This window comes from Aspergillus ambiguus (genome assembly GCF_047715705.1).
Source record: "Aspergillus ambiguus strain CBS 117.58 unplaced genomic scaffold BDV59scaffold_10, whole genome shotgun sequence".
Taxonomy (NCBI): Eukaryota; Fungi; Ascomycota; class Eurotiomycetes; order Eurotiales; family Aspergillaceae; genus Aspergillus; species Aspergillus ambiguus.
In genome coordinates, this window is record NW_027395523.1 from 153951 (window position 1) to 177660 (window position 23710).

The following is a 23710-nucleotide window of genomic DNA, read 5'->3' on the forward strand; positions in this document are numbered from 1 at the left end:
TAAGATATGGGGTTGTTTGCAGTAGAAGGGGGGAGGACTAGCGGGGGAAGCAATCATGCATAGAACATGTCTTTGATATGCGAGTTTTGGCTAGGACTCCTTACTATGCATACCAGGCTAGCCTCTGATTTACGCAGCAATGCCGGCTGTCCCTTTCAATTCCCAAGGGTCCTTTGAAATGCAGAGTCTGTAATTTATTTGCAGAGCCATTCTTTTACCTCATATAGTAGGGATCTTCTGTGAACGAAGAACGATGTTAACGAAGGGGATGGGAATGCACTCCATGTAATTAATTAATTTACACTACAAAATTCGGTAGGATCGGCGACCTATATTCCCAAAGTAGAATAATTCTGCCGGTTTTATAACCGGTAGAATCCTATTGATCTCCACGGAGGCTAGCTACCCCTGTACGCTTTACTGAAACTACTATTAAAACTGCTACCAAACCTGCCATGAAATCTACTATAAAACCCACCTATATTTAATCTCCAAAAGCCATGCTTTATCAATTAATTTAAAAGCTACCATTTCTACTAATGTATGTACTTATCTCTGTTGTGATTTGTCTGTCGTTTCGCCTTTAAATCAATATGTTAATTTATACCTTTAAATCGTAAGAGATTCTATATTATCTTATTCAATGAACCGCGAGATATCTCTTACATTTACATAATTACTGGGTCTGGTACTGCCAGAGAGATAGGAGAAGGAGAATTATATAAAATTCTCTAATATCTCTATTGAGGATGGAACTCGTTGAAACGCTTAGTCTGAATTATCTACTTACCATCTTTCTATTGTAGGAAGCGGTACTATATTGGGAAGGCGGTATATGCGACAGGCGATCACTACTTGATCGGAATTTTTGGAGTGTAAATTAATTGCATGGAGTGCATTGTTATCCACCCTTGATATAAAAATACTGGTGGTTCCTGCCTACTATGTCTTCTGTTACAATACACTGGAATGTGGCAATCAAGGGAGCTGTAAACCCCCGATTTGACCTGGGTACTTAGCTATCAAGGTTTACCAGGCTGTTGACCTGGCACTGAAGTTACACGAAACCCACAGGGCAACTGAAACCTCGACTTATGTGCCCTTGCATTACGACTGACACTCCACGTATCACTTAGATCAGCGTAGAGCGCGTTACATTTTACGCCAGGAAAGTAGAAAACGCAGTCACATGTGGCCGCAATTACATCGTCGATACCGTCATAACCGTATGGATCTGGTCATATCAACCGGACACCTTGCCTCTCTATATCTACCTCTGAAAGATCCTTCGCAACGCTCACTGCAATTTGATAACTTTCCATATACGAACTAAAGACAACTAAGATTGATTGTGACCAATTCGACTTTCAAACTAAATCATCTACATTATGCTTCCCCCAAATGGAGTCGGTCCCAAAGGTGTTGCAGCTCCTAATTCGTCTAAGGTGCGAGTTATTATTGTCGGTCTTGGAATTGCGGGCTTGACTGCTGCGATTGAATGCCATAGAAAGGGACATAGCGTCATTGCCTTCGACCGACTGGACGTTTTGCAACGCTATGGTTTGGTTCCATCAGATTGTTTATAAAGACAACGTTAACTCTTCCTAGGCGACGTTATAGGCATCGGTGCCAATGGAGGTATGGTGATTGGCCAATGGGGCAATGAAGTTCGGGATGCTTTAAGAGAATGGATCCACGTCACGCCGCAGTTGGACATCTATGATGGCAATGGGAAGAGCATTGGACAGCATACATATAGTGCAACGCATGAGGAGAAATATATGCTCCGGCGCAGCATGCTGGCGGACATCATGTATCGGCAGGCTCAGTCACTTGGGATTGACATGAGACTTGGTGTCAAGGTGTCTGACTTCTGGGAGGATGATCATGAGGCTGGAGTCATTGTCAATGGAGAGAAAATTGGGGCGGACTGTGTTATTGGTGCTGATGGTGCGCACAGTAAGGCCAGGGCTTTTATATTCCGGGATACTGGAATTCCACCCTTACGTCCATCTGGGTTTGCTATGTTCCGGGGTTGGGTTGATCGTGCGCGACTTGCGGGGGATCCCCGGACTAAGTGGTTCGAAGACCAGATCGTAACAGGCGCTAGGCTCATGTGTTTTCATGAACAAGGCACTTTTGCCGTTTTGGGAGGTTACGGTCAAGGCAAAGACAGGGCCATCAGTTGCGCCATCATAAGACAGGTATTCTATGCTTTCGGTTTTCGTGGGATTATGGCTAACAATGAAAGAATGAGGACACCCTTCATAATGAAGAAGTTTGGAATACGCCAGCAGACTTCAACCAGATAGTTCGTCTACTTGGTGACTGGACTGTTGGGGATAAACTTCTTGCAATATGCGAGAAAATTGACCGTGACGCATTGATTGATTGTCCGCTGCTTAGGATGGACAGTTTAGAGAGATGGGTTTCTTCTCATGGCCGTGTACTCCTAATAGGTGATGCAGCTCATGTCACTCCACCAACATCAGGTCAAGGGGGCGGCCAGGCAATAGAGGATGCAGCTGTACTTAGCATCTGCTTGGAGCTGGCCGGACGAGAGAATGTTCCTCTAGCCCTTCGTGCAACAGAGACAATCCGGTAAGTAGTTTGTGTACCTGATGTGGCCCTACTGGAAAAGTCTACTGGACGGCTAACCCTTTATCTAGGAAACCCAGGGCAACATACGTCCAGAAAAACGGCTTTAGCGCACAAATGGCGATGTTTGGGGATGACTGGAAAAAAGAGGGCAAGGATGACAACGAACTACCTTCCGGATCCATGGATGCCTGGATATGGGAGCATGATTGCCAGTCACATGCGTACTCCGAGTATGCCAAGGTTGTGAAGGCACTGAAAGAGAACTCTGTCTACACGCCCACCAATCTTGCTGAGTCGGTTATCGGAACTGTCTCATCGTAGAGCATGGACGAAGCTTAAAGAAGATCGGGGACTTGAGATAGGACCCACTCGCATGACAGATGCGTTTGAGGGAAACTGTTGCTGTGCTGCATTTCTATCGCTGTGGCTTACACCTAGTTTCATGTGCCAGAACAATCCCAGAATAAGATCCTGGCAATATAGGAGAATTGTAGTCAATTCTGTCTATCAGAATAGATGTTGTCATGAGGCTGATCTAACAGAGTCTTGTCCCAAACAAGGAATATTGAAAGTAAACTTTAATGATCTGTGCAGTACGTTCTCAGATACAGCAAGAGTGTATATTCCTTGATACAGACGCACACCCAAGTAAATCAAATATTTGTTACGTTTAGATTGTCTGTCTTGCGCAGTTTACCTACACCGCATTTCCAAAATGGACACGAGAGCTCAGCTACATGGATTGTTCTTGATGGACTTCGTAAGGCACTTTACTTCTGACGCAAGGCATGCAGTAAACAACGGGGGCTGAAACAGCGCAAGGGAGTAGGCAGGTTCCACATTACCAATCCATCTTGCAAAGGGAGAGAATTGATGGAACCTACATGCCAGGGGTTGTAAGAAATCAGTCGCTGTTGCTTCTACATTTTCATGTGTATATAAAGAACAGGACTATTGAAGAATTTTCACTCCAACAATACCCTTTAATTGTCCGAATCATTTCCCTGTCCACCCTGAGTGCATCTTTTCCAGTCCATCATGGCGATTTTCGAAGGCCCTATGCATTCTCGGTATGTACCTACGGCAAAGGCTGGGACAGCCGTGAAGTCCGGCGAACCGGGGATAAAGCCGAAGACACAGGACCAATTACCCGCCGATGTCATTGCAGGGTCTCTGACCTTCGCCAACGAGCATCAGTTGAGGTGGTGGAACGATTCAGGGAGGTTACTGGCCCGCTTACTCCGGGCGGCCAACTACGACATAGCGGAGCAATACCAGTATCTGCTATTTGCGTACTCGAGAATGATTCCAGCGCTCGGCCCATACCCTCAACGATGGAGGAGCACCATAACAACTATTGGTGTTCCTCTTGAATACAGCATCAATTACCAGGAGAAGGGAAGGGAAGATGTCCGGATTGGTTTCGAGCCGGTGGATTTTGTGTCCGGAACTCCGGAAGATCCCTATAACATCAAGACCATTGATAAATTTGTCGACAATCTTGAGCGCTTTGCTCCCAAAGGGTTTAACCGTGAGATTTACGATCGGGTTGTCGCTGAGCTCTTTCCCTCTGCGAAGGAGGTTGACAGCCTTTATGCGAGTGGATATGGCAAAGAGGGAAGGGACGTAAAGACTGCTGGTGTTTTTGGGCTCGATCTCAAGGGAGGTGATATTTCAGTCAAAGGATACTGCTTTCTTCTCCTCAAGCATTTAGCCAACAAGGTTCCCGTCGACGTACTCATGCCTACCTCGCTTTTGAGGTTGGGCGAGGAGATGGGATGTCTTACTTCCCTCAATTTGATGCATGAATACTTGCTCGCGACGTCGGGCTACCATCAATACAGCTTTTTTGCTTGGGACTTTGCGCCCAAGAAGGATTCTCGGCTCAAGTTCTACTCCTTTACCCCTCAGGTGTCGCTCAAAAAGGTTGAGGACCTTTGGACCCTTGGTGGGAGGGTCAATAACGAAGTTACGTCGAAGGGACTGGAACTAGTAAGGCGGTTTTGGGAACTCCTGGGGATAAAAGAACAGGTCGACGATGAGATCATCAAATTCGAATTTGACCCTAATCAAGAAAACACGGCGGCGCTTAAAGTTCCCCTCCTATGCAACTATGAAGTCCACCGTGAGAGCCCTTACCCGGTTCCCAAGCTTTACTTTCCTACCTACGGGTTAAATGATTTGGAAGTTGCCCACGCAATCTCCAGGTTCTTCCGATCAGTTGGCTGGGTTGATCGGGCCGAGTCTTATCCATCTCTTTTGGCCGAACTTTTGTGAGTGTTGCCTTTGACAGTCACTTCCCCCTTGAAGGTGTAAAGCTGATATTCTCCTAGCCCTGATGAAATAATAGAGGAGAGTTCTCGGATTCAGACCTGGATATCATTTTCTTACACGGAAAAAACCGGTCCTTATGTCAGTATCTATTATCGGTCGGCGAAGAACTCCATCTAGATTGCGAAATGCGACCCCGCTGTCTCTTGTCCCTGTTGGATATACGTATACAGCGTACATCAATCTAAGCAAGCTTTACTGCACCCAATATATCCAATACAACATTGGTCTCAACACACTTGCCATCATTCAAACTTGAAAGTTGTTCAAGGAATTTCACAAATTTAGCCCTATCCCTATTTTCCATCACCTGCTATTTTATGATTGCAGTAACTCGATGTAGAGTCGAATATATAGAAATCCAGAACATGCATAACAGATTTTATTAGCACATACAGGGCTACGGTTATCAAAACCATATGGTTCAAGATAGTGTGAAAGTTTATGTAAATACATCCATGAATTTATATTGGAGACACATCACTGATGTTAGAACATTGAGCGTCTTTTGTGCACCGTGGCAACCATGAATGGTTTATATAAATTGAGTGTACCAAACCAACGGGAGATGTTCTTCCTCTATGCAGCTGGAGAAAGGCAGTTTCTTCTAGTTCCTAGTTCATGTGGTATCCAAAATGTGTCACTGAGGTTGATACTACTTAATAACAGTCTTCTCACATTCCCTAAGGTGCCCCTTGAGTATGTAGCCTCCGCAGCTATGAGAGAACATGTGGCAGGGACCAAGTAAACTAGTAATCACGTATTCTCAGTATCAAGCCAGTTTAATAAACTCGAAGATTTGTTCAAATTGTGTTATGACCTGTGTAAGGGTCATAGAGTAAGCAAATGAAAACTTATTGATACCGTAGTGGGAGGCAAAGCGAAGGTTACTCACAGAAAGCTCAGTATGGATGCCGCTGAAAGTATGGCACTGGTTTACCACCACACATAACCTCGTCATTTGGTGAGGATCTTGTCCATTAGATACTGGTATGAGTCTATGACGTCCGTCCGGTTATTATATATTTTGTTTTTGTAGGCGACTGACAAATTGCTGGATCGTCTACCTCCAGCCATAGCCGGTCTTATGAACGGTAGCCGAATGTGTATGGATGCCACTAATGCTACTACTACTGCTACTACTAATACTACCATACATAAGCTACTTGATCCAAGGCCATCAAAAGTAAATCATGTTGGATAGACTCCACTCCGAGGCGCGTATAACCGCTTCCTCACTTGTACGGAATTTCTGAGTTTAGTCTCCGTGTAGCATGAATAAAGAAGAATTAACAATATTATAATCAAATCTGAGACCGCAAAAGCCTTGACACTCTTTTCTATAGGATCTCAGAGTCTTTACCATATCAATATATCAATATATTTAAAGCCTCGTGTACTATTTTTTCCCATTGTTGAGTAGTAATTATATCCCGCTTGTCAATACATTTGGCCTTACCTTGTTCTACTGGCCAGATGTCTGTAACATGTCAAGTTGGTCGAGAAACAATTCGCTACCTAGTGGATGCCAGATTCCAGTGTTTGCTTCTCTGCCCTTTTTGCCAAGCTCTGTGCTTTTTGGAATCCCAAACTATAATTGGCTATACTTCACATTTGCTACCTCCCGTCCCTAATACTCCCACCCTCAACAACCTAAAGACTAGCTTTGAACGCCACCTTGAGGATCACGGCTCCAGTTCCAATCAAGACCAATTGTGTTTCCAAGCCAATTTGCTGCATGAGACTATAGGGCAAGGTGAATGGCACTTCACGCCGGAACCATGCATATATCCACCATGGTGAGACCATTATGAGAAAGGCAAGCACCCAAAAAGTGCCAAGTACTCTCTCAGCCACCCATAAGCTTCCTCCAGTCGTAGACGTTGGCCCTTTAATTCTTCGCCAGAAAACCTGGGCATGATCCTCGATAAGATACCCGATCGTAAACGACATATAGAACGCCATGCATCCAGATACAGAATCAGGAAGACCTATTCGGCACTGATGATGCGCATGAACCAAACCTGAGAGGGCGAAGACAATGGCAATATTGAGATATCTCTCCAGGAACGACGGACGCGGCAATCTGAGGATACGGCGGGTAATTAAATTGGAATAGCTCGTCAATGGCCACCGCACACCTTGATGCCACCATTTTCTACCATTATGCTGATATTAGTAGACTAAAAACAATGCATTTCGGGTAGCTCTTACCCCCATAGCCCACGTAACGTGTAAGCATCCTTCAGGCTCCCCATTAATGGAGGCCACTCATGAACTTGCGTCAGGCAGATGGCAGTGAAAAATGCAGAGAACACTCGGTGAGGAATATCAGCCAGAGCTCGAAAAGTGACCCAGAATGCTATGGTTGATATCACTCGGATCCTCCATTCTTCAGTATTGTGAGGAATCCACTGTTTATCAAGAGCAAAATAATCGAGTCTCTTTTCTGTAGAAAGCCGGTTCAGTAGAAAGAATCCGATATCAGTGATCAGATACTGCCAGAACGCCAGCGCTAGCTGCCTGATCACAAACCGGTAACGATCTGGCAATACAGAAAGCGCGTTGGTAGGGTGGGGCTCGGATTTTCGGTGAACAAAAGGTACTAACGGCGGAATTCCCTTGATCTGGTATTTTGTGCCGACACCCCGCACATTGAAAGGATAGATTAGCGCAGATTTTAGTTTTGTGGAGAAGTTTCCCGGATCTCCTCTGATATCGACACCGACACACAATAATATGTTGATCAGATGACATAGAGACATGGCCATGCGGCCTTCTTGTGATCCATCGTTGAGATCGGTTGAAATTACAGGGGGGCTAGTGAACGATAGATAGTATGTGGCCAGGAAAACGGGGAGACAAAGATACCGGAAAATTGAGTTTCGACTGGTGGTTGCTAGCAAGATAATGCTAGTAAAAATCTGGATGAATGCGAGAGAATCGCCGCTGGGACGTTCAAAAGACAACATCAGGAAAACAATACATCAAAATGTAGTCGAAGCTCTCAGGATGCGAACGAAGTATCACATAAATGTAAATTTGATTCAGTGTGATGCATGAACTCCACAATGCAGTGAGAGGTGTGGGGAGTCCTGTCTAGAGTCACTAGACTTATATCTAAAAAACCTGACGAACAATTTATTCAGCAGTGTCTTACTGATTTTAATGGTCAGAAGAGCAAATGTTCGTGGTATTTCCCTACTCTCGCCATATGTCTCAGACCTGGAGTGTGACGATAGAACATACTTGGTGGCTACAGATATTTACTGATGCAAGGGAGGGAATCCAGCATTGTATCCACTAATTACGTTCGGTAATATCCCTGTGCCGGCGACATATCTAGTGGGCTCAAACACCACTCACGCGGTAAAGCCTAAGTTTTATAAGATTTGCCTAAATTTATTTAATGGCTTCGATCCCCCCGAGGTATTAATCTCCAGTAAAGAAATCTTGACGTTTACGAAAGCGTATTATATTCATATTTTTTGTGAAAATTATAATTTCCCTAGTCCAACATCTCCTTAAAGATAAAATCGACCCGATACTAGTACTAGCATTGATCCAGATCGGGGAAAGGGGTCGATTTAGTCAACGTGCGGTATTTCACATCACCCTAGGTCCTAAGCCCCACGTTCCGTTGGCTTGTTGGGCTTGCTAGGAAGCATACGTGATAGGGGGATTATCATGCTAGGAGTGATCGCGAAATTGGGTTAGTAGGTACATGTTATTCATGGAGCTTTTCGGCTATTTGAGTCGGCAGAAGGTAGTATGGTGAGTCAAATTAAGATAAAAGAGGTGCTTCAAGTAGGACCCACCCTATATCATTATTATTATTATTACTATTCTTGCCTTTCCGACCGCTGTAATGCTTGTTCTGGATACTATATGGAATTAGTACGCGTTCCATACCGGCAGGTATTCTTAGAGTTCCTGGTTAATCTGTGCATTCTGAAGATGCACAATCTGATTAAAAGTCCCACCGAGGAATTTCTATTGTGGACACCCTTGCAGGACTAGACAAACGCTCGTCAGCCAATTTCTTTCTCATGGGGACAAATTTGGATAAGACAAGGGTCTTATCCTCCATAAACCGTCCACTGTATGGGTATAGGTCGGCTTCCGGAATATCCCCTATTGATCCTACTCCCGCGAAGAGATATCTTGAGGATATCGTTGTGGGCGCTTGCAGTCGGATTAACGGAGCATCCCTTGGTGAAACCTCAAGTATTGAAATTTAAATGTACCTACTCCCACGAGGAGTCGGGAAGTTATTGGGAATCTCATGATTAAATCTCAGCATACCATATATGTCTATCCCACCCTTCTATTATTCACCTCGTAAGTAGTCATTACCGTGTTTCAAAATGCCCGCAGAGAGCTATAACTCCCTATCCCTACATTCTCGGTTGTCTAAGGGGTCTAGGCTCATGAATATGTATCAGGGGGGATTGCTTTCCTATTGTCCACAATGCCAGCACAGCATTTTGCACGGCTGCAACTCCTATTGGCCGACCTTTGTTGATCAATATGTAAGACTGACTCTGTTTACCATCTCTAATCCACGTTCTATGGGTGTCTTCCTTTACTTATTACGCGTCGAGTCGAAATGAGACATTCTAAGAACTGTATTTTGTACGGTGTAAAAGAGAATTGGACCATAGAGATGGTCCTGCCGGCGGGTGGATGTATGAGGTCAAGTTCATGGAGAAAAATACGTCCGAGGATGGCTGGAAGATGACTGAGAGGTGGCTCTGGTGGATTGCAAAGCTTCGGACTGTGATGGCGTTGTGGGATCATGCAAGTGGATTAAGATTCCCAACCTTGTGTTCCCCCATGCCATTACTTACAGATGGCAGTTGCAATCCCTATTCGTTGAATGAATAGCCAACTGTGGATCATGCCGAAAGTGAGAACAAATCGCTTGTTTCTTCCGCCCCTTACGAGTCCTAGAAACAGTCACCTTACTCCTGCTGGGGATGAAAATCAGAGAATTCTCGTGTAGCTGAGGATGGTAGATGCAAGGACCTCTGGCCTCATTCCACAGTTGTTCCTGTTCGAGCCCTTGGCTTCCCTCCTTTCCCGGTGGTGTAGTCCGAAAGAACCCATGAGGATGTCCAAGGGCCGTGATAAAAGGGCTGAATACAGACAGCCTACAAAGTGCCCTCCTGAACAGGATCTTTCTTCTATCCAGGTTGGCACCATCCTCACTGTAGGCATTTGCATATTGTTCAACGCCTACTTATCGTGTGAGGGACTATGGCGCCTTCACTCCCAGCCTCTCCTAACGGAAGCGAAATGGTTCATGACCATGCATGCCCAAAAGATAATCGGGTAATGATAGATGTCAGTATATCGAGCACCTGTCAGTATCCTGAGGTCGCATCCGTTGGCCACCTTCTGAAAGCAAGCTGGGCGCTCTTGCTTTCCAAATACGGTGAAACTCCCAGACCAGTATTTGCAGTGTTTGAAGAAGGTAGGAGGCCTTTATCGGATGGCTCTGGACAAAGCATTGTCAAGTTTACGACAAACGTTGAAAAATGGATTGTACATGAAGACGGATACCTGTCTTTGCGTGAGGCTGCGCAGCCTACCCACATCAATACATGGTGGGAAGAAAGCTTTCAGCCGAGCCGGAAGGAGTTCAATACTCTTCTCTGGATAAAATGGCCAGATGCCTGTGATGCGTCAGAAATGGAGGCTACACCCGCTAGTCAGTGGAGGAAAAGGGCCAGCGTAAGTTGGAAAACAATCCTATCTGTTGACTCAACTGACATCTTTGACTTCTATGACCCCTATAGATGTGTGACTTGGTTATTGTTCTGGATTGCTGCCAAAAATCGCCTCAGCTTTCTATAAACTTCTCCTCATCGTTCATCAGTGAGATATATGCGTCCTCAGTGCTTAATTCATTGAGCCACGTCTTAGCGACTGCAATCAAAGAGCCTCGGATGCCGGTGGCCGACATCTGCCTCATCGGGGGTAACAATATGGATATTGTGGCTCAGTGGAACCGCCCCAGTTTACTAGAACATGAGGACCTCTGTATTCACTCTGTGATATCTGAGCAATGTCACAAATATCCTAACGCTGAGGCTGTCCATGCTTGGGACGGGTCACTAACATATGGAGAGCTGGACAAACTGTCTGACTATACGGCAAAGCGGCTGATGTCCGTTGGTGTAGGCATTGAGACGGTGGTGCCGATTTACTTGGAAAAATCCAAGTGGGTCATGGTTTCCATCTTAGGGATCCTCAAAGCAGGTGCGGCTTTTACTCTACTCGACCATTCCTTCCCGACGGAGCGCCTCAGAATCATGTGCAAGGATGTTGAAGCGTCTGTGATTATTACCTCGCAGGCGATGGCTCCCAAAGTTCGTGACCTAGCAGCCAATATCGTTCTAATACCTGATGATATGTTGAGAACCTCGACGTCCTCGGCATTTTCAGTGTCGTTATCGGCCGTCACCCCAGCAAACGCTGCGTATCTCGCATTTACATCCGGATCAACTGGAAAGCCTAAAGGGATAGTGGTGGAACACCGGTCGTTTTGCGGCAATATGCGGGCTAACCAGGAAGTGCAAAACTTGGACGCGAAATCACGGGTCTTGCAGTTTGCATCATTTGCCTTTGATATCAGCATACAGGAAATACTGTCACCTTTGATGATAGGTGCATGTGTATGCATGCCTTCTGAAGATCAACGTGTTAACCGTCTGGCCAAGACTATCCAAGAATTCCGGGCAAACTGGCTAGAACTCACCCCATCCGTAGCACGCCTCTTATCGCCGGACACCATCCCCGACGTCAAAACATTAGTGCTTGGGGGTGAACCCATGCGACCGGATGATATGCAGACCTGGATTGACCGTGTCCAATTAATGGGAGCATATGGCCCGGCAGAGTGCAGTGTTGTCACAACCGTGCAACAATTTACAGATAGTCACGAGATATGCAACATTGGCCGCCCGCATGGTGGTCACGCCTGGATTGTTGACCCTAATGACCATGATCAGCTATCTCCAATTGGATGTGTTGGCGAGTTGGTTGTGAGCGGCCCGCTTGTTGCTCGGGGTTATATCAATCAGCCCGCCCAGACAGCATTCATTCGACCGCCAAAGTGGGCCTCGCTGTTCGACATAGGTCCCAGAGAGAAGTTCTATAAAACAGGTGATCTCGTACGATGGGATCTGGACAGCAATTCATTGCTGTTTAGGGGGAGAAAAGATACGCAAGTGAAACTCCACGGGCAGCGGTTGGAGCTGCAAGAGGTAGAACGTCAAGCCGAGGAATCCGGACCTGAAAATATGCTGGCTGTAGCCGAGGTGGTTGAACCAGAAAATGGGCTCAACAGCAAAGTACTTGCCTTGTTCGTCACACATCGAGACACCCAGTCATACGAGAACGAGGTGGATTCCGTCACGCAGCAGGAAAGGTGTCGAGAATGGATTCCAGAGCTGCAGGCCACGTTACAACAGAGACTGCCACCGTTCATGGTGCCCACGTTGTATATCCCCTTGGAAAGCTTACCACTGGGCCCCACTGGAAAACTTGACCGACGGGCACTGAAGAGCATTGGCGGAAAACACATGCTGAACAGGTCAGTGCCTGTCGAGCAGGCTGCCGATAGTCAGGCAGATGGACGGGCTCACGTTTTGTCAGCTGCAGAGATAACACTGAAGCGGGTGTTCGCAAGAGTTCTTGGTCTTCCTGAGGAGGCTTTTGGACCGCACGATGCATTCTTCTCATTGGGAGGGACTTCAATCTCTGCGATCACTACTGTGTCTTGTGCGCGAGAAGAGGGATTGGCTTTAACTGCAACCGATATCCTGTCTCTTCAAACCGTATCACAGTTAGCCACGGTTGCTTGCGAAACGGAGGATATACAGGCCGTCCCTACTTACAGCTTGATCGCCAATCACCAGACTAATCTCACACTTGCTGCAAAACAATGCCAAGTACAGCAGGAACATATTGAGGATATATACCCATGTACGCCAGTACAGGAAGCGCTGATGGTCTTGTCAACTAAGCAGCCCGGCTCCCTTGTTGGGACCTTCTCCTTCTACTTATCGGGAAGCACGGACTTGGATCTTTTGCAATGTGCATGGGCTCGTGTAGCCATGTCTAATCCGATCCTGCGCACGCGCATCGTGACAGGAGAGGATAGTAGGCTACTGCAGGTCGTAGAGAAGGAAGCTGCACGCATTATGCACGGGGATACATTGATGGAGTGCTTAGGTGTGTTGCAACGACCAATGGACCTTGGGACACCTCTTGTGCGCGTGGGATTCGCGGATATATGCGGCGCGGGCGATCCAAATCCAGTACTGATTCTTGTTATGCACCACGCCGTGTTTGACGGGCGGTCGTATATGTGCATTCTGGAGGATCTCCACAATTCATTGCTCGGTGAGCCGATCGCTTCAAGGCCGCAATTCAATCAGGTGATAGATTATATCGCCAAGGTTGAACCGACTGCTGCAATGAATTATTGGGCCCAGGAGTTCAATGATTTGCATGCCCCAGTATTTCCAGCTACCGTGAAAGATTGGATGCCCCCAGAGAAGCCGTGCATCGAGAGAAAGAGAATTACGCTGGGAACCATACCTGCAGGTGGAAGCCAACTGGCAACCGCCATCCGTCTAGCCTGGGCAATGGTGACCTCGGTCCACACCAGTTCCAATGATGTCGTGTATGGCATGACAGTTTCCGGGTGCAATGCTCCGATACCTCAAGTGGAAAAGATTCCGGGTCCAACAATCGCAACGTTTCCCACTCGCGTACGTATCGACCCGGGGCAGTCGGTCCAGGAAGCACTAGATTCGATTCTCCAAAACGATATTGCTCGTATCCCATTTGAGCAAGTTGGAATTTCCCGCATTCGTCAAGCTAGCTCCGACGCTGCTTTGGCCTGCGGATTCCAAACTTTGCTCGTTATCCAACCAAAGCGTGTTGAAAGTAACTGGTCTACTTTACGCGACCTGTCAAGGAACTCTGAGCAGCAGCATGGGTTCAATACGAATATGCTAACCATTCTGGTGGAGCTAGGAGATGATTCTATCAGCATCGAGGCAATTTTTGATGGATCGATTCTAAGTACGCAAGAGACCCAGGCGCTCTTGAACCGATTCGAAGCCATCCTGCAGCAGGTTCTTACCGACGGATCAGCTACATTAGGGTCTATTCAAATCTGCACTCCCGCCGAACAGCAGCTCATCAAACACTGGAGTCAACGCCGCATATTCGGACCGCCGACATGCGTGCACAATATTATTTCAAATTGGGCTGTCGATAACCCAGAAAAAGAGGCTATCCGAGCTTGGGATGGATCCTTCACATTCATTCAGTTGGTGGATCATGCCCGTGCCTTAGCCAGCCATCTACAATGCCTCGGGGCTACTCCAGAGGCCTACGTTGGTATTTGCATGGAGCGCTCCAAATGGTTTCCTGTGGCTCTCCTGGGAGTAATGATAAGTGGGGCAGCATTCATCCTCCTGGATGCCAACTTCCCAGTGGATCGTTTGCAGAATATATGCAGTGACGCAAATGCTGACATTATCGTTGTCTCCCAGCGCACATCAGAAAAATGCCACGACTTGGGGATAAGAACAACGGTTCTGAATGAGAATACAGCTTGCTCGTGGCAGCAGACAATGCATCACGGACGTTCTAGCAAGCCTCACAATGCGGCGTACGTTGCGTTTACGTCTGGCTCGTCAGGGACACCCAAAGGCGTCGTGATCGAGCACGGAATGCTCTATTACACCCTTGCCGCGTACCAGAAAGTGTTTTCACCTCGTCCAGGCTACCGCAGCATGTTTTTCTCCTCCCCAGCTTTCGACAGCGCCGTAATAGAAGTGTTGGTGGTCCTTGGATGCGGCGGTTGTATATGTATTCCAACAGAAGACGAGCGTTTCAACAACTTGGCCGGTGCCATTAGAGAACTGCAAGTGGAATTTGCTATTCTCACTCCTTCAGTTGCTAGGACCTTATTGCCATCCGAAATTCCATCATTGGAAACCTTGTGGCTAGTTGGTGAAAGCGTGTCCGCCAGCGATATCGCCACTTGGACACCAACAACGTCTTTGTTTGTCGGATATGGCCCTGCCGAATGCACAATCCTCACGACAGCGTGTCGCCTCGAGAAGGTAAGTCAGGGACCACCGGAGATCGGCTATCCGCCGAACGGCTCGTGCTGGGTAACTCACCCGAGCAACCATGATCAACTTGCTCCCCCTGGAGTGACTGGCGAGCTCGTTATCGGAGGGCCAACTGTCGGACGGTGCTACATCAATCGGCCCAAGGAGACTGCCAAAGCTTTTATTACAAACCCAAAATGGGCCGCCCAGTTTGGGCTTCCCGAGGATCAACGTTTATATAAGACAGGCGATCTGGTGAAATACAAAATGGACGGAAGTTTGCAGTTTATTGGGCGCAAGGACACTCAAGTCAAGTTACATGGGCAACGACTCGAGCTAGAAGAGATCGAGCAGTGCGTTCGCGACGTCACGTCCGACATAACGGCCGTGGCAGATGTGGTCCAATTTACGGACACCCCGGTTAAACAGCTCGCTTTATTTGTCTATGCAGCTGGAGCACACGCAGGTGCGAAGAATGGCGACTCTCAGGAACCGCATAAGTTGTTCATTCCGCCGGGGCCAGAATTGGAATCCGAAATCTCGGCACTTCGAGACCATCTAGGACGAGTACTTCCTGCCTTCATGGTTCCTTCCGTTTACGTTCGTCTGAGCCATCTCCCTTTGACGCCGACTGGGAAGACCAATCGAAAGTTACTTCGTGAGCAAGCTGCAAGCACTGACCGGAAATCTGTGGAGGGTCAGACAGCATACACCGTTGCCAAAGCTCAACCGTCAACTGAACGTGAGAGACTTGTCCGTGAGATATTTGCCGATGCCTTATTGAAAGATGAGAGCGAAATCGGTATTCATGACAACTTTTTCACTCTAGGAGATTCGATATCCGCCATGCGGGTTCTTAATATGTGTCGACAGGAAGGATTGCAGCTCACTATGCCAAAATTCCTGGTTAATAACACCGTCTCCCTTGTCGCCTCCTCGGCGAGCATCACGTCGAAGACCCAGATTGAAAGCCATATGGAAGAGGAGGGGAAACCATTCCCCTTGAGTCCCATCCAGTCTATGTTTTGTGAAATGGTACCAAGTACATCGTCGCGATTCAATCAGTCTTTCTTCGTGCGCCTGGAACGGGAGTATAGTATCTCTCAATGGGAGAAAGCATTGGAACAGATTGTTGACCATCACTCAATGCTTCGGATGCGCCTTATATCTCGGAAAGAACAGGTCGTTACACCTGATGTTAAAGGTTCCTTTTTGCTGTCAAGTCACAAAGTGCCGCAGACTGAAGACATTACTGGTGTCGTTGAGGAAGCTCAGGGAAAGGTGGATCCGGTGAGAGGCCCAGTCCTCGTGGTCGACCATATCACCACCTCGCAGGGTGACAAATATGTCTCCTTCATAGCTAGCCATTTGGTTGTGGACCTGGTTTCTTGGAGAGTAATGCTTGATGATCTTGAGAACATACTTAAGGGTAAAAGCTTACCTCCGGAGCGCCCATTATCATTCAGCGAATGGGTACGCCTACAAAGTGAAGAATGCAAGGACTACGTGCCTCAGCAGGTATTGCCTTTTGATGTTCCCATAATTGATATGGATTACTGGGGCTTGTCCCCACAGGAAAATTTGTTTGGGGATGGTATATTCGAAGAATTTTCTCTTGACCAGGAGACGACCCTCACACTTATGGGAGCGGCCAACAAGGCTTTCAACTCCCAACCTCAGGAGATCTTCAATGCTGCTTTGCTCTATTCCTTCCTGTACACTTTCCAAGACCGCCCGGCGCCAACTATTTTCAATGAAAGCCATGGCCGAGAGGCTTTCGATGCGGACATTGACCCTTTCCGAACCGTTGGCTGGTTTACCACAATCTGGCCTTGTGCCGTTCCCCGACCACAAGATCATTGCTTAACAGAGCTCGTGCGTCGTATTAAGGATGCGTCCAGGTTGGTACCTGGAAATGGACAGCCATACTTCAGTTCGCGCTATCTTAGTCCGCAATGCAGAGAGGCTTTCGCAGAGCACGCTCCGGTGGAGATTCTGGTGAATTACGCCGGCCAATACCAGCAACTTGAGCGTCAAGATGCCGTCTTTTCCCAGCCAGCGTGGAGACCAGATCCAAGACTGGATGTTGCAAAAGATATGCCGCGGTTTGCTATGTTCGATGTGTCACTCGAAGTGAGCCAAAACCGACTCAATGCCTCCATATTCTATTCTGGGCGGTCCGCGAAACAGGCCAAAATCAGATCATGGGTTTCCAACTTCCAAAGCACTTTACACGAGTTAGCTCATCAGCTGAGGGATTTACCACGGCAGCTTTCACTTAGTGACGTTCCCCTCGTTCAAGCCGATTACAGTGAGCTCTCTAGTCTCCACAACGCCATTCAGAAATCCCTTGGTGTGCCGTCTATTTCCGCTGTGGAAGATATTTACCCCTGTTCGGATGCACATGTTGGTCTCATAGAGGGCCTCACTGGCACCGCCGCTCATCACAAAGCGCGGTCACTTTGGCAGATAAAGGAAAGTAATAACCTGGATGCACGCACGGTAGCGGAAGCCTGGAATCGAGTCATCCAGCGCCATCCAGTTATGAGGACAATACTCGTGAGTGGTGGTGTTGATGCACACAAATTCATTCATGTTGTCATGAAACAGACGCCCTTGAATGTCCCAATTCTACGGTCTGCTTCGGCCGATGAAGCAAAGGAGACCCTGATGCAGCTTCGGAAGCCGAGATCAATGCAGAAGTCTCCGCCCCATTTCTTTGCGGTTTGCCAAAATGCAGATGGGCAAACCTTCTTTATGTTTGAATCTGGGAACGCTCTCATAGACGCTGCTTCGCTTTCAATTCTACTGCATGACTTCTGTATGATTCTTGATGGAGCAGAGCTCAGCGGAGTGCCTCCACGCTACAGGGAGTACATATCATACCTCTCCAAAGCCCCAGGGAAGAAAGGATTGCCGTACTGGAAGCAAGCATTGTCGGGTGTGCGACCATGCCTTTTTCCTCGATTAGTCCCTTGTCGCATGTCTCCATGTGAGAGCGGGCAAGTGTATACTCTCAAACGGTTCATGAAAGACCCAGATACGCTGAACTCGTTCTGGAGGAGCAACGGTCTCACCGCAACGAACATCTTCCAGCTGGCTTGGGCTGTTGTGATGTGTCGGTTTACCGGTCACAAGGATGTGTGTTTTGGGAGTCTGGTTTCCGGTCGGGACATTCCTTTATCTGATGTGCTACAGACGGTTGGACCGTTCTTTAACATTCTTCCGTGTCGTTTGCGCCTAGATCCAGAGGTCCCGACGTTGGACCTTCTTCGACAAAATCAAGCCGCTATGCAGAACCGCCTGGAAAACCAACACTGCTCCCTGCTGGACGTTATTAAATGTACTGGGCTGCAGCCTGATGGGCTTCTGAATACTTGTCTCACTGTACAGCCTGCATTGTCGTCATCTTACTCAGTGAATACCGGTGAAGCAGGCGTTGGACTCGAAATGTTAGAGTATGACGATCCAACTGAGGTAAGTTATATTCTCTTTTGTCAATACCAAACCATATGCAGGCTGTTCAGCAAATTAGTTCCCTGTTTACTGACTGGTGCTACTAGTTCGCCTTATGTTGTGCGGTTCTGCTCTCTCCGACATCAGTGGAGGTCAACATCCGTTACATGGATACGTTCTGCAATTCGAAGCATGCCTCCAAAGTCGCTGACGATTTTATGGACACTGTGCATCGAATCGTCCAGGGTACTGGAGATGTCGTGGGGGCACTTCTGTAGCCAGATGGCGTGGGTTAGGATATACATCGTATAGTTTAATGTGTAAGATAGAGCGAATTATACTCGCAAGTTGGATAATTGGACCCGCGGTGTCTGAAACATAGTGTATGTCTCTTCAGTTTTGGCAGTATTTGACTTTTTGAGAATTGGCGTTCGTCAAAACTTGAATGCATCCGAGGAGTTCATCAACTGTGACACATACACCAATGGCCATATCTAGGCTCCAGTATGTGAGGTTTTATGACCCGAGCTATGAACGAGAATGTGTATACCCTTCGAATAAGGTGATAATAGAATCACAAGAGATTAAGATACGAGCACACTTTCCCCACGCCCGCATTCGCTCCATAGTATCCGGTGTCTACTCTAAGGATACGTGGCCATCTAGGTCGTATTCAATTAATAATCGTTCAATCCTAATAGGGTTTTCGAACCATTCACTCTGTCTTCTTCAATGCTCGTTCTTTTAGAATTCCCCGGTTTGAAGTTAAATGGCCGAACGGTGCTGAAGCTGATTGACCGACGTTTTGTGACCCAACTTAGAAAGGATCAGAAGATCAATCCCGTATCTTTGGATATCCAGCAGCAATATTACGATTTCATCCTGGGCGGTGGTGCATCTGAATTCATCACTAGACTCAACTCGAACCGCACAATGGCCGAGGAAGGAGACACACGGGATGACCTCCAGAATGAAGCATATCATCGTGACCATATGAAGGATCTCTACGACACAGTGGCTGAGGGATACCATACGCTAAAAGATATAAGGAGAAGTCAATCCTCAATTTTTTGCGCCTCACAGTGACTAACTTTTATGCGTCTCAGGAGTCTGGGATCAGTGAGCATGTTGACATCCATGGAGCTCTTCTGGAGTATATCGACGCGTTTCCCTTGACTGATCTAGCCGGGAAACAAATAAAAATAATAAATTTCCTTTAGGGTTTCTTAATAAATGAACAATAGTATACATAGTTTTCCTATACACCTGACGCTAAAGTATAAGTAGATTACAATTATAGTATTTTAAATACGTCATAACTCGGTAATTATGAAGTATTCTAATTGAGGATGTATATTATTTCAATCCCTAAGAATAGGCCTTTTAATGAATATTATTAGGATATTGTGGTTAAGAGATTGGCCCAAAGTCATGATTTGCCTACTAGAATATAACCGTGCCCAAGCTACTCGACCTCAACTCTTTCACCAAAGATGTAGGCCTCTTGAAACAAACCACGGCTCTCCAGCTCCTCCCGCGTAGTATCTTTCCCCCCTGTCTTATTTGGAGCCCCCCACCCGCCGTGCCTTCTCATCTGAGCCATGAGTTCTGCTGTCTTCAGTGCAGCAGGAGCTGCTTCGATGACAGGAATACCGAGGGATTCCTGAACCTTTTGGGCATATCCAAGCCCAAGTGTACACCCTATAATTACAACCTCAGCTCCATCGCACTCCATGGCTAGTTTTGCTTGAGTGTACACTCTGGTTTCCAGTTCAGACCGATCCCCGCCAAACATCATGTCAAGAGAGCGATACGACACGGGTTTATGCTCTGAGCCATATTCGCGTAATTGTGCATTGTGTATGTCTTCGCACATGCTGTAAGGGATAATAATGGAGTAGCGCTTTCCAAGTTGTAGAGCTATTTGTATAGAGGATTTGCACGGTCCGATAACAGCCATATTGCCGGCGATTTCTCTCGACACATCAACAGCAAGATCACCGAAACAGTTGCTTATGATAGCATCATATCCCTCTTTGCGAGCTTGAAAGCAGGCCCGTAGAATATCCGCAGAGATTATACTCGTCGTCGCACCGACAGCCATTGGATCGAGAACCCCAGCTGAAGGATTAAGGGATGCCACAGTTACACTGGTATTGGCATCCTTCAGTGTTTTTGCCATGTCTGCAAATGTTTTATTGAGATCTGGCCGGCCCATAGGGTTCAAGATCATTATCTTCAGCTTGTGTGTCATGGTCATCGTGTACCAGCTGAAGGGGGTGATGTATGGAAGAAAGTAAAGCAGTAATTAAAGGCTTTGCACAAAGACAAAATGCGGATCACAGTCGTTTGCCAGGGCACCTTGAAATATTAATATCCAGGGAGTGTTCGGTATATGCCGCATATCATGTCATTCATTCTCTTTCCTCCTCTGGTACTTTAAACCTTGGCATGTATGCGACTTACATGCCGCAGCAAGTTCAACCATGTACACAAAGTAGGGAGCGACTAGATCGCATAGCGTCCTGTGTCCTCCATCAAGCTTTACATTGGTCCTGCATTGGTAACATGTGTTGACCTACGAGGGGTGGACAATAGGCATGTGACCTAGCATCATGTGGCTATAGAGGCTTTGGATGTCGTAGATCATTCGAGCTGATATCCATCTAGTACTTGACTGCGATCTCCATTACAAAGGGATGTCTCTTTTGCATGATTCAACAAGCCGAGACCAACATATCCCTGGCATTCGTAGGCTACACATACTTACACCAAGGATGTATCCCTTACCTACATGGTTCCAGGCCAAGCAAGAGACACACCCCTTACACCCAGAGACTACACTGCATCATGCCTTTCTCTTAAGGCCTAAGTATTTGGTACAAGACACTTTATATATCAATATTGTGGGTCTTAGACATACGTGTAAGTTTCTTGGATTTCAACGTACTTGCCACTGATCACTATCATCCTCAACCTTGGAATCCAATTCAAACACCACTGTTGGTATGAAATGATGTGAATGATGTGCACAAACCGAGCCAGCAAGTAGAGAATCATAGAAGAACACCCCTATGGCCCTCGGAAATGTAAGAACCAGGATACTGTCATTTCCAAGGAGTATTGAATGTCTATCGTAATTACCAGTGGTCGATTGGTTGGTTGTTGGCCGCAGACAAGTACTATATACATCACCACGCACTCTGCAACCCCCAAACATCCACCTCAACGTGCGTCGCATTCCCCAATCCCTCCGCCGTCACCCTCAACCGATCCAGCGGCTTCGTCGCATAATACACCATCGTCCCACTCTTCCACCCTCCGTCCAAAAACACCTCCAGCACCGACCGGTCCAGCACCCCCGTGAACCGAAACTCCCCATCCCCATTTGCCACCACCGACGTCTCAAACCGCGGCGTATAACCCTCATTATCCTCCTGCGTAAACAGCCGGGTCCCGGCGCGATCCATCCAGAACACCCCCGAGTCCATCGCCACCCCACCGCGCAGCGACTCACCCGACGCACCCGAGATCTCAAAGCCCACCGTCCCCGCCCGCTGAGCGCTGCGAACCACCACCTCAAAGTACACCCCAACGGCACCATCCCCAAACGGCACATCCACCGAGCCATCACGCACCCGACGACTGGGCAGGCGCTCTCCACGCACTGGACGCGCCCCGTCCACCGGATTCTGCGTGACCACCCACTCGCTCTCCACCTGCTTCAGCCCATGCACCCGGGGCAAGGCCATCGCCCCGCGCCACCCTTCGCGCGGGCCCGTCGGCACCTGCTCGGTGTAGTTCCAGTTACTGGCCCAGGCGATCGACACCGGCGCTCGTCCAGTCGGCAGCCCCGAGAACCACTGCGAGGCGTAGTTATCCTTGGCGAAGTCGTACAGCGTGGGGCGCGCCGACTCCGAGGTGAAGCGCACCCCGTCGAAGCGGCCGACGAGGTAGAACGTGCCCGAGCCGCCGAGCGGGGCGCCGGGGTTCACGGAGATGAAGAGCACGTCCTTGGTGGTGTTGCCGACGGCGAAGCGCACCAGGTTCGGACACTCGAACTCCGTGCCCGGCAGGCCGGGCTGGGAGAAGTTGGAGGCGTGCGTCCAGTCGCGCAGGTTCGGCGACGTGTAGAAGCCGATGACGCGGTCCGCGGCGTAGGCGATGGCCAGGACCCAGCGGCGGGACGGCGCGTGCCAGGTCACCTGCGGGTCGCGGAAGTCCGTCGAGGAGCTGTTGATGACCGGGTTGTGGGCGTACTTGGTGAAGGTGTAGCCGCCGTCGCGCGAGTAGGCGATGTGCTGGGTCTCCGCGGTGGGGGTGTCGACGGTGTAAATGGCGACGACGCCGTCGGTTTGGTTGGGGAAAAAGCCCGAGGTGTTGTCGCGGTCGATGACGGCGGAGCCGGAGAAGATGTGCTCGTCTGGGTGGCTCGGCGAGATGGCGATGGGCTGGTTGGCCCAGTGGTAGAGGTCTGCGCTGGTGGCGTGGCCCCAGTGTTGGTTGCCGGCGACGATGTCGGTGGGGTTGTCTGGTGCGGTTAGGATGGATTGCTGGGATGATGGGATTGGGGAGAGGGCGTACATTGGTAGTAGAGATGGTAGAGGCTGTTCTTGTCGTCGTAGAAGAGCCCGTTGGGGTCATTCATGAAGCCGCTGGGCGGGGAGAAGTGAACTTGCGGTCGAAGATCCCCGGAGTAGACCGTGGCCTGAGCCACGGCCATCACGGCGAGGGAAATGAGGCTGACGCTTGTTCGCATGGCGTGCACGGTGTGGTTTTGAGCGTCATGCCATCCTCCGCGGCCGCTGGAGGAGGTTTTATACCTTCTGCCCAGACTCTCCTCGGGGGGTTGATGGAACAATGCGGAGTGTAGGCATGCGTGGAGAATCAGTGCGGGATGGAGATGGAGATGTTCTCCCGAAGCTACTCCGGTTTAGTCTGCGTATTAGTATATCATTATCACGAACGTGGTGGTTGCAGGACGGGGTTTCGTCGGGGATTTGGAGTGTGTGCAGATGGTGACAACACGACTGGGCGACTTATATAACCTCGGATGGCTTCCCGATGCGGTGTCGATCTATACAGGGGGGACACACCACACCTACCAGGTGTACCTCCCCCCGGATGTACAACTCGCCATGTATCGGGCATGACAGCTTTCTCCCAATTGAAGATATCGG

At 48.3% G+C, this 23710-nt stretch overlaps 4 protein-coding genes across 4 annotated transcripts; 3 read left to right on the forward strand and 1 right to left on the reverse strand.

The window, feature by feature from the left end:
* Window positions 1-1388: 1388 nt before the first annotated feature.
* BDV59DRAFT_200769 (FAD-dependent oxidoreductase) lies at window positions 1389-2922 on the forward strand (the record flags this gene model as incomplete). The annotated part of the gene is made up of 4 exons (XM_073693656.1): window positions 1389-1560; window positions 1609-1950; window positions 2469-2601; window positions 2670-2922. 4 exons carry the CDS (start codon window positions 1389-1391, stop codon window positions 2920-2922), a joined length of 900 nt encoding a protein of 299 aa, XP_073549182.1.
* A 717-nt stretch (window positions 2923-3639) lies between these two features.
* Window positions 3640-5052, forward strand: BDV59DRAFT_200770 (tryptophan dimethylallyltransferase-domain-containing protein; the record flags this gene model as incomplete). Its single annotated transcript, XM_073693657.1, has 2 exons — window positions 3640-4874; window positions 4935-5052. 2 exons carry the CDS (start codon window positions 3640-3642, stop codon window positions 5050-5052), a joined length of 1353 nt encoding a protein of 450 aa, XP_073549183.1.
* A 5831-nt stretch (window positions 5053-10883) lies between these two features.
* BDV59DRAFT_200771 (nonribosomal peptide synthase) lies at window positions 10884-18808 on the forward strand (the record flags this gene model as incomplete). The annotated part of the gene is made up of 3 exons (XM_073693658.1): window positions 10884-18215; window positions 18273-18551; window positions 18638-18808. 3 exons carry the CDS (start codon window positions 10884-10886, stop codon window positions 18806-18808), a joined length of 7782 nt encoding a protein of 2593 aa, XP_073549184.1.
* Window positions 18809-21721: 2913 nt separating this feature from the next.
* BDV59DRAFT_192358 (glycosyl hydrolase) lies at window positions 21722-23253 on the reverse strand (the record flags this gene model as incomplete). Its single annotated transcript, XM_073692035.1, has 2 exons — window positions 21722-23061; window positions 23115-23253. 2 exons carry the CDS (start codon window positions 23251-23253, stop codon window positions 21722-21724), a joined length of 1479 nt encoding a protein of 492 aa, XP_073549185.1.
* Window positions 23254-23710: the final 457 nt, after the last annotated feature.